The sequence below is a fragment of the Diadema setosum genome, chromosome 14 (assembly GCF_964275005.1).
Source record: "Diadema setosum chromosome 14, eeDiaSeto1, whole genome shotgun sequence".
Taxonomy (NCBI): Eukaryota; Metazoa; Echinodermata; class Echinoidea; order Diadematoida; family Diadematidae; genus Diadema; species Diadema setosum.
Window position 1 is genome coordinate 33,965,638 of NC_092698.1, and position 15,719 is coordinate 33,981,356.

Genomic DNA, 15,719 nt, shown 5'->3' on the forward strand with positions numbered 1-15,719 from the left:
TCACTTCCAGTCAGTATATGTATATACTATGTTCCATGAAGATACCTTGAACAATTTTCCAAGGTATGGAGAAAAAAAAGAAGTTTTAATATTTTTACTTGACCTTTCGACCTTTGACCTTTGACCTCATGACCCAAACTTTCACCAGAGAATCTTAATTGGGTAATACATGTATACACTAAGTTTCAAGAAAATATCTTCAGGCATTCAATAGATATGGTGGAAATAGTGAAATTTTATGTATTTGACCCTGACCTTTTGACCTTTGACCTTTGACCTCATGACCCAAACTTTCACCAGAGAATCTTAATTGGGTAATACATGTTTACACTAAGTTTCAAGAAAATATCTTCAGGCATTCAATAGATATGGTGGAAATAGTAAATTTTATGTATTTGACCTTGACCTTTTGACCTTTGACCTTGAACATGTGCACCCAAAAGTTGATAGGCACAACTTCACCCCCTAATACACATACATGCCAAGTTTCATCAGGATACCTCAACAGGTTTTGATAGTTACCTTGTCCACAAAATTCATTACGGACGGACGGACGGACAACCCGAAAACATAATGCCTCCGGCACCACTTCGTGGCGGAGGCATAAAAATGAGTCCCTCTACAAGGGACATGATTACCAGCAAGTTTCCAACGTTTCAGACATGTATGCAAAAATATAGCTACAGCGCTTTGCCTTACACTTCTGCAATAATTTTAAGTTATGAATAGCTCCTGTGAAGACACATGTCTCCAAAAATGGATGCTGAGAAACTGTCAATAGTTCTGTTGCAACCATTTTCTTTCAGTGTCATTAAAGTTTTGCATTATGCTGCTCAAACCTGTGTATTTTTTAATACAGGGAATATTGAGAATGAACATGTATTTAGATTTGAACCATCAGTCACAAATACTGCAAACATCAGAGTGAAATTTACCATAAGCTATTTGTATTAATACACTATTTCTTAGCTGGCTAGCTCTAAAAACAAGGAACTTACACAGAGGACAACTGCATCACAACGTCTACATTACATGTACAAACATTACATACATGCACTGCTTACATACTGTACACACTTGCTCAGAGCAGGTAGTTTTTTTTTATCCGCGACACAATATTGTGTTGTGGATACAAACACAAACACACACACACACACACAAAAAGGGAAGTTCGTCTTAAAAACATATAAAATACCTTTCCTCAATTACCGACAAAAAAAGCAAAAGTATGCTCTTGGCTTAATTCTCATCAATTTCCCTTTCATTCAGATGTAATAGGGAGCTTTAGATTTTAGACGCGCGGACGTTCAAAGGGAAAAAAACATGGTCTGAGCGTGCGCAGTAACTTGACGTGCGCTACTGCGCATGCTCAGACCATGTTTTTTTCTCTTTGAACGTCCGTGCGTCTAAAACCTAAAGCTCCCTAATATCTCTGGTCTCCTCTAGAGATTTTTGGCTGCCACGACACAGAAACACGATTCTTACACCTGTTCCTTCTCTCTCTCCATTCTCCCTCTTTCTCCATCTCTCTCACATTGGAATGTTGTAATCGCTCAATTTCGTCCTTTTAGAAAGCCTCTACAATGTCTTACTACAGGACGAGTCACTGATCTGAGTTGAGAAACTGAGATATTACAGACACAAATTGCTGAAAAATGTTTTTTTTTTTTTTAAATCGATGGGCTTTTGGTTTTCAACCAATGACACATTTCACTCAAAATATTTCATAAGGTCCAATTCCTTGAGGCTTTTTTTAATGATTCCATCCCATCCCTTGTTTGTTGCTGGGTTGATGGGACTTGGGTGCATTATTGTCACCACGGTAACACCCTCCATTCCAGCCTTTTTCAGCGCCTTCTTTGTCTGGTCCTCTGCAAACTTTCCTATCCCGACTACCACCTTCACTCCATACAGCTTGATCAGCTTGCAGAGGTAATCGTCGCAGATATCGATGAGGGGCTTGCGCACATCAGCCTTCAGTGAGGGCGGCGTGATGTTCTTACTCGTTTCTGTCATGAACACAAGCGGGCAGTGGTTGTACACAAAACATTCCCGAAAGAACGCATCTGGAGTCTTGCACAGATCCTTCCACAGGCTCCAAAAGCGGGAGCCACTGACCTCGCTCCGCGTGCACTCCAGGCCCTCAATGATCCTCTTTGGATGCTCCTTGGGTGGCTTGCCAACCTTGCCTGTGATTTCCATCCAGTCCTTCACAAAAGTTGTCTCTCCAAAAGGCACCTAACATGAAATATTCAGTAAATTCGAATATAACTTAGTATTACGCTTAAAGATAATATAAAGTTTTGGTATTACCTCAAAAGTTTCCCTGAATTTCCTTGTCTTAGTTTGTGTTTCAGGTTAAAGTACCTTTCATATAACTAACACTGTGAGACTTACTCGCCCCACAGTGCTCTCATGTCTTAGTAATCATGCAATAATCGTTTCATACCAGAGCCGCCGCCGTACGGCGGCGAGGTAGTGCACGTACATGTATTGTACGAAACCATTATTGCATGATACTAGTAACTGCGACCAGCAGCGTGCAGCCCCATACGCATACTGAGTAGCTAACTGTGACCAGCAGCCCCATAAGCATAGCGTAATGGGGCTTCGCATTGTAGCATTCAGGATCATGATAGATTTAGTATTTGCGGGTAAATATCAACTTAAAATCCAAAAATTTTTTCAATTTGAAGACTTACCAGTTAAGTTGAAGTATTGAAAACAGGCTTCGGACAACGTTTGGTTTTGCCAATAGTCCCTTTCTGTTCGAATTGATAACTGAATGTGACTCGGTCGAGAGGACCTTGGGAGAGCTACATGTACACTGAATTGACGGCCAGCGCATGCGCACACAAACAACTTATCCGTTCATGGATTTGAAATTTGTTCGCATGTGATGTGTGCGTATGCGCTGGCCGTAGTAATCAGTGTATGTAGCTCTCCCAAGGTCCTCTCGACAGAGTCACATTCAGTCATCAATTCCAACAGAAAGGGACTATTGGCAGGACCAAACGTTGCCCGAAGCCTGTTTTCAAGACTTCAACTTAATTGGTAAGTCTTCAAACTGAAGAATTTTTTGGATTTTAAGTTGATATTTACCCGCGAATACTAAATCTATCATGATCCTGAATGCTACAATGCGAAGCCCCATTACGCTACGCGTATGGGGCTGCTATATTTACCCACGAATACTAAATCTATCATGATCCTGAATGCTACAATGCGAAGCCCCATTACGCTACGCCTATGGGGCTGCTGGTCGCTATGTCTATGGGGCTGCTGGTCGCAGTTAATTGCATGATTACTAAGAAATGAGAGCACTTTGGGGCGAGTAAGTCTCACAGTGTTAGTTATATGAAAGGTACTTTAACCTGAAACACGGAAATTCAGGGAAACTTTTGAGGTACCAAAACTTTTTATTATCTTTAATTCAGGTCGGGAAAATATCCCTAACATTGACTATTCGTGACTTTACTTTTTTCAAAAGTTTTGTAATGACTGTTCTCAAAACTTGGTGACATGTGTGAAAACAAAAATGCACATAAGCTACCATGGTCCAATATCTCTTCTAATATAACTTCTACAAATGTATACATTGTATCCCCTAACTATCAACATAAGAGTAATGCAGACAAATCAATAAAACATTTAATTCACAAACTCTAAAAGTGATGCACACTTTTTTTTCTTTTTTTTTCTTTTTTACAAGTGCATGAAAAAAAAAGTCTGGATGAAACAGATAATTGTCATGGTAACGGCACATGTCCCTCTAATATTCTGCATTATTTTGAATTGCATTCACAAACTCAACTCTGGTTGCAATGTGAATACGTTGTATCATGCGGATAATATCAGCGTCAAAATTGTGTGGATTATGGTTCTCCAGTTTTTATGACCAAATACTGCAGATATTATCCACACAATTTAGTTTATGAAATGAATGATATGTTGATGACTTAAGTTCTTTTAGTATTTTACTTATTTCTTTCATCACATATAAATCAATGCTTAGAACTACATCTGTCACTGAAATGAATTTCAGTCAAGATGCACAAAATGAATACTCGGTATCTTGGTAATAGAAAATGTCCACATAGTACATGCTCCAAGACAAAAAAAAAACCCCAAAAAACAGAACAAAACAAAACAAAAAAACATCATGGTTTCTTTTCGCAGTCTGATGAAATGAGAACTACTAGTAGTTATTCTTATACAGTTGTTCTTATATTACAGATACAAAAGTGTGTTCTTTCACTCACTCCATTTTGTGCCATGCCAAATGGACCGGGATTCATACCCAGGAAGAGAACCGACTTCTTGGAGTTGCCATACTTCCGGATGTAGCAATCATGGGTCTCTTTGGCATAGACGAGGGGATTGTAGATGTAGCTGACCGGGTCGCCAAACTTTAGCGCATCAAGCTCTCTGATCATCTCTTCCATCAAACTTATGAAATCCTCAGCAATCTGACCGTCGGATGAACTCTGGGTCACACTTTTGGCAGGCTGGGTGGGAGGTTGCATTACTGGCTGAACAGACCCTTTATCACCATCTGGTAATGCTCCAGGCACAGTGTCATCCTGTGCCCCTCCATTATCCACTGCCCTGTCATCCCCTGCAGGAGCACTAAGCTTTACACGTTTGGCTTTCCTTGGCATCTTATGGCATTGATTTCAGCGGTAGTACCAGTAGCTAATGTCTGAAGATAGATGAAATATAAAATACCAATATCACATTGCCACGTTTCACTGTAAATGCATTTTCCGGATACTGTAGAGTGATAGCCGTAATCCACCAATCCCCTTTTTCACGACGTGAAAAACTTGAACAGCCTGTACAATAGGTTGGTACATATAAAAATGAAACAACTGTTTGCACCTGCTCGATCATTTTTAATTGGTATGCAGGATTACTTGCAGTCATGAAAATTATCATTGGCCATCATTGACCAAGCCAATTGCTGATCAAAACACAATGCCCATAAGATTAAGACTTTCACCATGGTGTTAAAACTAAAAATATTCTTCAAGTTTGTTTCCTTCTCTACCAATAATTTTTTTAATCCGGTTTTAAAAGAATGATGTGTATAAAACATTTTTTTTTTTAAATGGTTATTGTGAACTGCTTTCTGGTAAATGATTTCTGTTTAAATCTGCAGTACTTTAGCTGCCAGTAATTTTCTTTGAGAACCAGTTAGCTCCATAAACTCCTGTTGTCTAGCAACCATTGTAATGTACACAGATTCAATAACTTCTGCACCTTCACCACTTTTATGTTTATATAGCTATATATATTCCTCCATCAAAGAATGATGAAAGAAAATATGTGAATTCCAGAATATGATATGCATTATGTATAGACCTGTATGAATATAATCTGCTAAATCAAAGTCAAAACAATCATATTTTTAATTATCACTTTGTTAAAGACACTTAGTTTGTAAATTGCACACATTAACAATCAAAAGTTGGCATGTTTAAACAAGAGTGAAATAAAACTGGCAGCATGGTAGATGTTTTGAAACATCAAATTCCAGTCTAATAAGAAACTACTGGGATTTCTCAAGTTTAACATGTTAAAGGACAAGTTCACCTTCATTAACATAAGGATTGAGAGAATGTAGCCATATTAGTAGAACACATCATTGAAAGTTTGAGGAAAATCGGACAATCCGTTCAAAAGTTATGAATTTTTGAATTTTTTGTGCAGTCACCGCTGGATGAGAAGACTACTGCAGTGTATGATGTCACATGCGTACAACAATATAAGGAAAACATAAAGAGAATTTCACAAAATTTCATCTTTTGAAAAAAGTACACATTCCCTTGACTCGTTACTGACATATCTGACATATCGTCTGTTGAGAATGAGAAGAGTGGTCTTGAACTGGTTTTGTGGCAACTTAACGCCCTTATCATTCTCAACCGACGATATGTTATGGGTAATATTATTCCCATTGCCTTGAGAAAGAGGCAAGTCAAGTGCTCTTTTATTATGCAAAAAAAGTGAAAATATGTTGAATTTTCTTTACATTTTCTTTATACTGTTGTACTCATATATGACATCACGAGCCTTAGTAGTCTCCTCATCCAGCGGTTCCAACAAAAAAGTTTTAAAAATTCATAACTTTTGCATCGATTGTCCAATTTTCCTCAAACTTTCACTGATGTGTTCTACTAGTATTGCTGCATTCTCTCAATCCTTATGTTAATGAAGGTGAACTTGTCCTTTAATGATGTTTTGACTGTTAAAAACTGAATACTACTGGTACTTCTAGTCACATCCATAATGTAAATTAGACAAAGTGATGACATCATGCCCCCTCACAGGTCTCTCTTTGACCTGGAAAAAAAAAATCACTTTATTTTTCTTTTTAATTACATAATATAAAAAGAAAAATCCATTTGAATCCACTGCCTAATTTCCTGTCCTTGTGTATACAATGATCTAGAGCAATGACTTTAGGTAAGGCAGAAGGGCTGAAATTGCTCAGGGGGACACTTACACTTTAAGTAAAAATAAGACCCCAGTTTATCAAATGATGCTCTTAAGTGTATATACAAACCAGTGGGAGAGTTGAAAATCAATTATTGTTTTCATCATCACATCAGCTTAATTGTTTCAACTTTCTAACACAGATTTCTTTGTTATCACCATCTGATCTGTGTAAACATGCACCAATGTAGAACTTCAATCTCTTTCTATATTTCTTTTCTGTCAATGACTCAAACTTTGATGAAACTTAATTAAAAGAATAAACATAGAATAATAGAAATGAAATGAAAATATAATATAAGATAAAGTTTGATAGAATAAACTAGGCCTATATCTATTATGGTGTCACTGCAAACCTTTCTCCCTCATAGGCCTACATATCTATTAAATAGCATTTTTTCTATGATGGGGAAAGAATTGTATTTAAATACATTTAAAACAATTAAATGCTATTCTAATCTTCCTAATAAAATATCTAATATGACATGGCTATTGTTGATTTTGTATGGGGAAAAAAATAGTGTAGGCCTACCGGAAGGCCTTAACGATTGCTGGTACAGTTTAACCGCAACAGCGACCCCAACACGTACGTGTCGCAGGCTATACAGCACCCCGAAACGGGGTTAGGTTCAGTTTTTCTTTACTTTGTAGCTCCGGTGATCCACAGCCTACTACGTTGTAGGGTGGTCTACAGGATGCAGTTCCTTACAGGCGCGGTGGAGCATCCCAATTTGCATCTCATTATCGCCCCGTTCTATTTGAATTTCCAACGGGCATCCACGGCTGCCCGAAACTGTGTGCATGAAAAAGTCAAATCTTTACCTTCTCCTTGTGCCGCTATGCGCGCCGCTAGTAAACTCAAACTTCCCACACTATCTAAGTTTTTAAAAACCTTCCTTTTGATGAAAAAATTATGAAATTTGCTGCACTAGAAATTGAGATATTACAGCGTTTTGAAAATCACCTCTCGCAAAACATGCTCTTTGTCTTTTTCCGACTGGACTATGGCCGGGCTCCAATGTGTCCGAAATTGGCAACATAAGTTCATCGGGCCTCAATCCATGTATGGTGAAAGTTTTCGCTCGGTTCCACCTGTACTTTTTGAGAAATCAACTTATTTCTACAGGGTTTGGAATAGAAAATTGTAGTCAGCGAAACAATTGAAAATGACATCATTTCTTTTCCCGTAATATTGGGCATGCGTGGTACGTGAAATTCAGAATTTTGTGCTCATTGTTGGTTTGCATGTGACGCAATCAATTTTGCTGAGTGTCGCACGGCGGTGACTGCTGAGCTGCTGCCGCGCACGCTTTCTCATTATCTCACCAAAAAAAGTTAGAAACCTGAAATTAGGTCTCAACCAAAACTATATAGGCCTATAATTCCTTATCACGTTACGTTGTTAGCTAGCATGATTTGCATATTAAAAATAATCTAAAAAAAAAAAACAAATAAACAATTAAACAAACACAACAAACCAAAGTCTAATACTAGTAATAGACATCACAGACCTAGGCCTAGGCTACTAAGAGTAGTCGACATAGATCTAGTCTATCATATAACGTTTAATAGACTCTATTCATTTCACAACTAACGTTAAGCCTTTCTCAAAAAAGAGAGATTTAACGTCAGAATTCTTAAACTGTGCAGTGGGTCGCCCAGCCACCTATCATCACAATGAATCAGAATGGCATTTAGTTTCTACCCATGGAGCACCAGCCACTTTGTAGCCTGTTTGGCTGATGTCCAGTGAATGGTTCGGATGAACCTGGCTAGGCTGGCAGTGCGGCTGCGTGCATGCTGCGATGCGATGCGAGAACGCATGAATATCTGACTCAAGTCTGGTCGGGCTTGTGAATAGTTAACATCTTGCACCATGGGTGGAGCTATATTTAGCTCCATGCTTGAACAGACACTTACCCCACCGTACCCGCGTCCAGCAGTTCGGATTTTCGGTAGAAAATCACTCTAACCACGAGGTTTTCTATCCCTCAAAACTCGGCTCCGATGATCAGTCAGCCAGCTCCGTAGGCTCCGCGGTACGTACGTATTGGTCCATATGGGGTACAAGTCGCTGCTGCGGTTACCTTCGTACATGTACTTGTCCTTGATAAGCGCGCTCAGACAGATGGACGACTAAGCAGATATACGACATTGGGAAAAAATATCAGCTTCTCGTACACCCCATTGACGACTTGGTTTACAACTACAGGACACTTGAGAGAGAGAGAAAAAAAAAAAAAAAAAAAAAAAATGTCATCAAAAATTAGGCCTGAGAGGGATTTGAACCCTCGATCTTCTGTTTACGAGACAGACGCCTTGCCACTTGGCCACCAGGCCTCGCTGAACACAGTCGATATCTTTTAAGTATAAATATGGAGGTACCTACATAGTGCAAGTACTAAACAGTAAACCAAAGTCATACTGCTCAGGGAAACCTCATAAAATTATACATTAGGATTTATGGTACACTAATGGAGTGACATCATAGCCTTAAATCACTACTGCACATTACAAGATGCTAAAAAAATCCAACGAAGTAACTATTCTTATTTTTTTCCCACAAGAGATAACATCATTTCTAAACCTGACCAGGCAGAGGTTTCGCTCTCTCCCTGTGGGTAGGCACTTAAGAGGCGAGAATGCTCTGCGGGAAGTAGTTTCACCAAAGGTCACAGATATTAATTATTCATGAGCTGGCGCGGAGACTGCCGAAGCCTTATTGAATATGTATGAGGTGGGAGATTCCCTTTCCCCTGCGTTGTAAACGTACACCACCGAGTGAACGTCATGTAAACACATATCGCTTTCACAGTTGCAGCAGTGTGTGTGTGTGTGTGTGTGTGTGTGTGTGTGTGTGTGTGTGTGTGTGTGTGTGTGTGTGTGTGTGTGTGTCCGTCTGTCTGTCACTCACTCGAGAAATGTCCATCGACGACTCACCCTTGTTGACATCCCACAGACTCTGTACAAACATGGTTTGACGATGAGTTTGATCGTCATTGTGGTAAGGGGTGTCAAGATTTCTTCAAATAAATACTTTTAGTAACGTTAGGGCCTAACGTTAGTTGTTATTCCTTTTTTTTGGGGGGGGGGGGTGGGTAAAATGGGCTAGATCAGAAAACACAGAAAAGTACACTCAATGTAATCAGTCATTCTTGGAAGTTCTAATTGATTCGAAGTTCATGTCAATCAACCGTTAAAAATGACAAAAAGTGCACTTCTAATGCCTATGCGAATATTACGTAAAACGAGGCGACAGTAGAGTGTGGTGAGGCGACAGTAGAGTGCGGTTTGGTCATATTGGTGAATTCACCGATGAAATTCAATTTTTAACATTAATTATTTTTAGTAGAGTGACAAGCAAAGCCCCTGGAACCGAAACTCATGTCTTTTGATGTGATTCGATCGTTAAAAATGACAACATCTTAGTATTAAGTGCTCTTCTAATGCCTATGCGTTATACACATAAAACGAGGCGACAGTAGAGTGTGGTGAGGCGACAGTAGAGTGCGGTTTGGTCATATTGGTGAATTTACCGATGAACTTGAATGTTTAGCATTAATTATTTTTAGTAGAGTGACAAACAAAGCCCCTGGAGCCAAAATTCATGTCTTTTGATGTGATTCGATTGTTAAAAATGACAACATCTTAGTATTGAGTGCTCTTCTAATGCCTATGCGTTACACACAAAACGAGGCGACAGTAGAGTGTGGTGAGGCGACAGTAGAGTGCGGTTTGGTCATATTGGTGAATTTACCAATGAAATTCAATTTTTAACATTAATTATTTCTAGTAGAGTGACAAGCAAAGCCCCTGGAGCCGAAACTCATGCCTTTTGATGTGATTCGACCGTTAAAAATGACAACATCTTAGTATTGAGTGCTCTTCTAATGCCTATGCGTTATACACATAAAACGAGGCGACAGTAGAGTGTGGTGAGGCGACAGTAGAGTGCGGTTTGATCATATTGGTGAATTTACCGATGAACTTGAATTTTTAACATTAATTATTTTTAGTAGAGTGACAAGCAAAGCCCCTGGAGCCGAAACTCATGTCTTTTGATGTAATTCGATCGTTAAAAATGACAACATCTTAGTATTAAGTGCTCTTCTAATGCCTATGCGTTATACACATAAAACGAGGCGACAGTAGAGTGTGGTGAGGCGACAGTAGAGTGCGGTTTGGTCATATTGGTCAATTTACCAATGAAATTCAATTTTTAACATTAATTATTTCTAGTAGAGTGACAAACAAAGCCCCTGGAGCCGAAACTCATGTCTTTTGATGTGATTCGATCGTTAAAAATGACAACATCTTAGTATTAAGTGCTCATCTAATGCCTATGCGTTATACACATAAAACGAGGAGACAGTAGAGTGTGGTGAGGCGACAGTAGAGTGCGGTTTGGTCATATTGGTGAATTTACCGATGAACTTGAATGTTTAGCATTAATTATTTCTAGTAGAGTGACAAGCAAAGCCCCTGGAGCCGAAACTCATGCCTTTTGATGTGATTCGACCGTTAAAAATGACAACATCTTAGTATTGAGTGCTCTTCTAATGCCTATGCGTTATACACATAAAACGAGGCGACAGTAGAGTGTGGTGAGGCGACAGTAGAGTGCGGTTTGATCATATTGGTGAATTTACCGATGAATTTGAATTTTTAACATTAATTATTTTTAGTAGAGTGACAAGCAAAGCCCCTGGAGCCGAAACTCATGTCTTTTGATGTAATTCGATCGTTAAAAATGACAACATCTTAGTATTTAGTGCTCTTCTAATGCCTATGCGTTATACACATAAAACGAGGCGACAGTAGAGTGTGGTGAGGCGACAGTAGAGTGCGGTTTGGTCATATTGGTCAATTTACCAATGAAATTCAATTTTTAACATTAATTATTTCTAGTAGAGTGACAAACAAAGCCCCTGGAGCCGAAACTCATGTCTTTTGATGTGATTCGATCGTTAAAAATGACAACATCTTAGTATTAAGTGCTCATCTAATGCCTATGCGTTATACACATAAAACGAGGAGACAGTAGAGTGTGGTGAGGCGACAGTAGAGTGCGGTTTGGTCATATTGGTGAATTTACCGATGAACTTGAATGTTTAGCATTAATTATTTCTAGTAGAGTGACAAGCAAAGCCCCTGGAGCCGAAACTCATGCCTTTTGATGTGATTCGACCGTTAAAAATGACAACATCTTAGTATTGAGTGCTCTTCTAATGCCTATGCGTTATACACATAAAACGAGGCGACAGTAGAGTGTGGTGAGGCGACAGTAGAGTGCGGTTTGATCATATTGGTGAATTTACCGATGAATTTGAATTTTTAACATTAATTATTTTTAGTAGAGTGACAAGCAAAGCCCCTGGAGCCGAAACTCATGTCTTTTGATGTAATTCGATCGTTAAAAATGACAACATCTTAGTATTAAGTGCTCTTCTAATGCCTATGCGTTATACACATAAAACGAGGCGACAGTAGAGTGTGGTGAGGCGACAGTAGAGTGCGGTTTGGTCATATTGGTCAATTTACCAATGAAATTCAATTTTTAACATTAATTATTTCTAGTAGAGTGACAAACAAAGCCCCTGGAGCCGAAACTCATGTCTTTTGATGTGATTCGATCGTTAAAAATGACAACATCTTAGTATTAAGTGCTCATCTAATGCCTATGCGTTATACACATAAAACGAGGAGACAGTAGAGTGTGGTGAGGCGACAGTAGAGTGCGGTTTGGTCATATTGGTGAATTTACCGATGAACTTGAATGTTTAGCATTAATTATTTCTAGTAGAGTGACAAGCAAAGCCCCTGGAGCCGAAACTCATGCCTTTTGATGTGATTCGACCGTTAAAATGACAACATCTTAGTATTAAGTGCTCATCTAATGCCTATGCGTTATACACATAAAACGAGGAGACAGTAGAGTGTGGTGAGGCGACAGTAGAGTGCGGTTTGATCATTATTGGTGAATAACCGATGAACTTGAATTTTTAACATTAATTATGTAAAGAGAGTGACAATCAAAGCCCCTGGAGCCGAAACTCATGTCTTTTGATGTGATTCGATCGTTAAAAATGACAACATCTTAGTATTACGAGCTCTTCTAATGCCTATGCGTTATACACACAAAACGAGGCGACAGTAGAGTGTGGTGAGGCGACAGTAGAGTGCGGTTTGGTCATATAGGTCAATTTACCAATGAAATTCAATTTTTAACATTAATTATTTCTAGTAGAGTGACAAACAAAGCCCCTGGAGCCGAAACTCATGTCTTTTGATGTAATTCGATCGTTAAAAATGACAACATCTTAGTATTAAGTGCTCTTCTAATGCCTATGCGTTATACACATAAAACGAGGCGACAGTAGAGTGTGGTGAGGCGACAGTAGAGTGCGGTTTGGTCATATTGGTGAATTTACCGATGAACTTGAATGTTTAGCATTAATTATTTTTAGTAGAGTGACAAACAAAGCCCCTGGAGCCAAAATTCATGTCTTTTGATGTGATTCGATCGTTAAAAATGACAACATCTTAGTATTGAGTGCTCTTCTAATGCCTATGCGTTACACACAAAACGAGGCGACAGTAGAGTGTGGTGAGGCGACAGTAGAGTGCGGTTTGATCATATTGGTGAATTTACCAATGAAATTCAATTTTTAACATTAATTATTTCTAGTAGAGTGACAAGCAAAGCCCCTGGAGCCGAAACTCATGCCTTTTGATGTGATTCGACCGTTAAAAATGACAACATCTTAGTATTGAGTGCTCTTCTAATGCCTATGCGTTATACACATAAAACGAGGCGACAGTAGAGTGTGGTGAGGCGACAGTAGAGTGCGGTTTGATCATATTGGTGAATTTACCGATGAACTTGAATTTTTAACATTAATTATTTTTAGTAGAGTGACAAGCAAAGCACCTGGAGCCGAAACTCATGTCTTTTGATGTGATTCGATCGTTAAAAATGACAACATCTTAGTATTACGTGCTCTTCTAATGCCTATGCGTTATACACATAAAACGAGGCGACAGTAGAGTGTGGTGAGGCGACAGTAGAATGCGGTTTGGTCATATTGGTCAATTTACCAATGAAATTCAATTTTTAACATTAATTATTTCTAGTAGAGTGACAAGCAAAGCCCCTGGAGCCGAAACTCATGTCTTTTGATGTGATTCGATCGTTAAAAATGACAACATCTTAGTATTACGTGCTCTTCTAATGCCTATGCGTTACACACATAAAACGAGGCGACAGTAGAGTGCGGTTTGGTCATATTAATCACTACCGATGAACTTGAATGTTTAGCATTAATTATTTGAGTAGAGTGACAAACAAAGCCCCTTGAGCTGAAACTTATGTCTTTTGACATGATTAAGCTTATGTTAGTATAGAGCTCTGCAATAACATCTATGTTAACTTGTACATCTCCATCCAATCATGCAACTTTTTTTTAAACTAAACAATATTTTAAGACCTCTGCAGTAATTTCTGTATGTAAACTTCTGAGAGGGAAAGGACAAGATGCGCTCACAAGAAATTTCACCGACAGTGTAAATTTGTTGGTTCACAGCTCTGCTGGGTATATAGGCAAGGTTTATTTTTATTCCCAACAGAAGAGGGCAGATCAAGACCTGTTATAGTGTCAAAGACAAATGAAAATTATACATTGTTGTATAATGGTTTTAAATACACCACCATTATAAGAAAGATATTTTCTACTTAACCTAGTATACCATTTTGCATTACACAGTATGTACTAATTTAATCATGTAAAGCACATATAGATTCCAGGAATAGTATGCGCTATATAAGCAGCTATCATTATTATTAGTAGTAGTAGCAGCATGGCTTGTTTCTTACTTTCATAGTATTACTATATACAGGTTTCTTTTCTTCATCTTTATATTACATTCTAAAAGTACAGTGTGCAGAGACACGCAGAGGAAAAGTTAGAAAGAGAAGAAGAAGAAGAAGAAGAAGAAGAAGAAGAAGAAGGGGGGGATAGAATGTACATTAGCATCCTACTAACAAGTCAGCTCCCACGTACTATAGATAAACGATTAGACTACTATCCAGAACCTTGTTGCTTATTGTGTATCATAGTAGCTCAATTCCTTGGTCACTCACTATCCTATACCGATGCAAGGAAACAGAGGGAGAGAGATGGGAGATAGGAAGAGGAAGACAGAGAGAGAGAGAGGGAGAGAGAGAGAGAGAGAGAGAGAGGAAGAGCAGCAAATCAAGGGCTATTAAAGTCTGAATACATTAAGACTACTACTTTAAACTGCTGCTGCTGCTGAAGCCGGATAGTACAAGCAGAGGAGTGCCTTATCTGAGGATCTGTTCCCCCTTTCCCTCTTTCTGGAGTGGGGGACACAGTGATTTCCTGCAATATCGACTCCAGACGCAGGTCGGCAACACGGGAGATATTGTGTGTTATACTATAGAATCAACGAATGGTGAGTAGAAGGATATATTATTCTCTACTCTCTATTAACTATCATCCTGCTCCGAAATCCCTTCAAGTTAGTGATTTGGATAGTTGCTAAAATTGCTCAGACACAACATCTCAGCATTACTGCTCTCAATGAAGTTGTAAAGGCAAATTGCAGAGGGGCATTCTTGCCCTCTTGACCACACAACTTACTGAAGTGGTAGAGAAGTTAAGACGAGAGACAAAAGCAGACAAAAGAGGGGGAACAAGGGTGGGGGTAGAGAGAAGGAAAGAAAAGGAGAGACAGTGAGAGAGAAGCAGGAAACCGAGGATGCCTTGTAAATGAGGCAACACATATAATATTAAGTCAAACAGTAACTTCCCATGTGTAAATACTCTTAAGTTTGATGTTCCCACCAGTCTACATACACAGCCCAATCTTGTCGATTGTATAATGCATGCACTCAATAAGCCCATACTTGACAAATGTTACAGCATGCACCATACCCTCACGCTTTCACCAACTCCATCCAGCCCAAGGAGGTACTAGGCGAGCCTAGTACCTCCTTGTCCAGCCTAGCACCTCTGCATCTAGCCTTGCAACCTTTTTTTCCCTTTCCTAAACCCATACCAGCATTAGAGCTCTAAGCAGTCACATCTCTGCATCAACTCCATCCAGTCTTGCACTTTTAGTATTTGCGCTCCACAGAAATGTCTCTTTGTTAGCTTGCTCCAACTTCGAGGTTTGTACCTCTTTTTTATATTAATCGAAAT

The 15,719-nt window shown here is 39.0% G+C and overlaps 1 protein-coding gene and 1 non-coding gene across 2 annotated transcripts; both read right to left on the reverse strand.

The window, feature by feature from the left end:
* Window positions 1-1,430: 1,430 nt before the first annotated feature.
* On the reverse strand, window positions 1,431-8,529 carry LOC140237753 (single-strand selective monofunctional uracil DNA glycosylase-like). Its single transcript, XM_072317682.1, has 3 exons — window positions 8,419-8,529; window positions 4,263-4,702; window positions 1,431-2,238 (listed from the first exon to the last, which is right to left on the reverse strand). The coding sequence occupies exons 2-3, from the start codon at window positions 4,659-4,661 to the stop codon at window positions 1,711-1,713; spliced, it is 927 nt and encodes a 308-aa protein (XP_072173783.1). The 5' UTR covers window positions 4,662-4,702; window positions 8,419-8,529; the 3' UTR covers window positions 1,431-1,710.
* A 237-nt stretch (window positions 8,530-8,766) lies between these two features.
* Trnat-cgu (transfer RNA threonine (anticodon CGU)) lies at window positions 8,767-8,838 on the reverse strand. The gene has a single exon. It is a non-coding gene; the product is annotated as a tRNA-Thr (tRNA).
* Window positions 8,839-15,719: the final 6,881 nt, after the last annotated feature.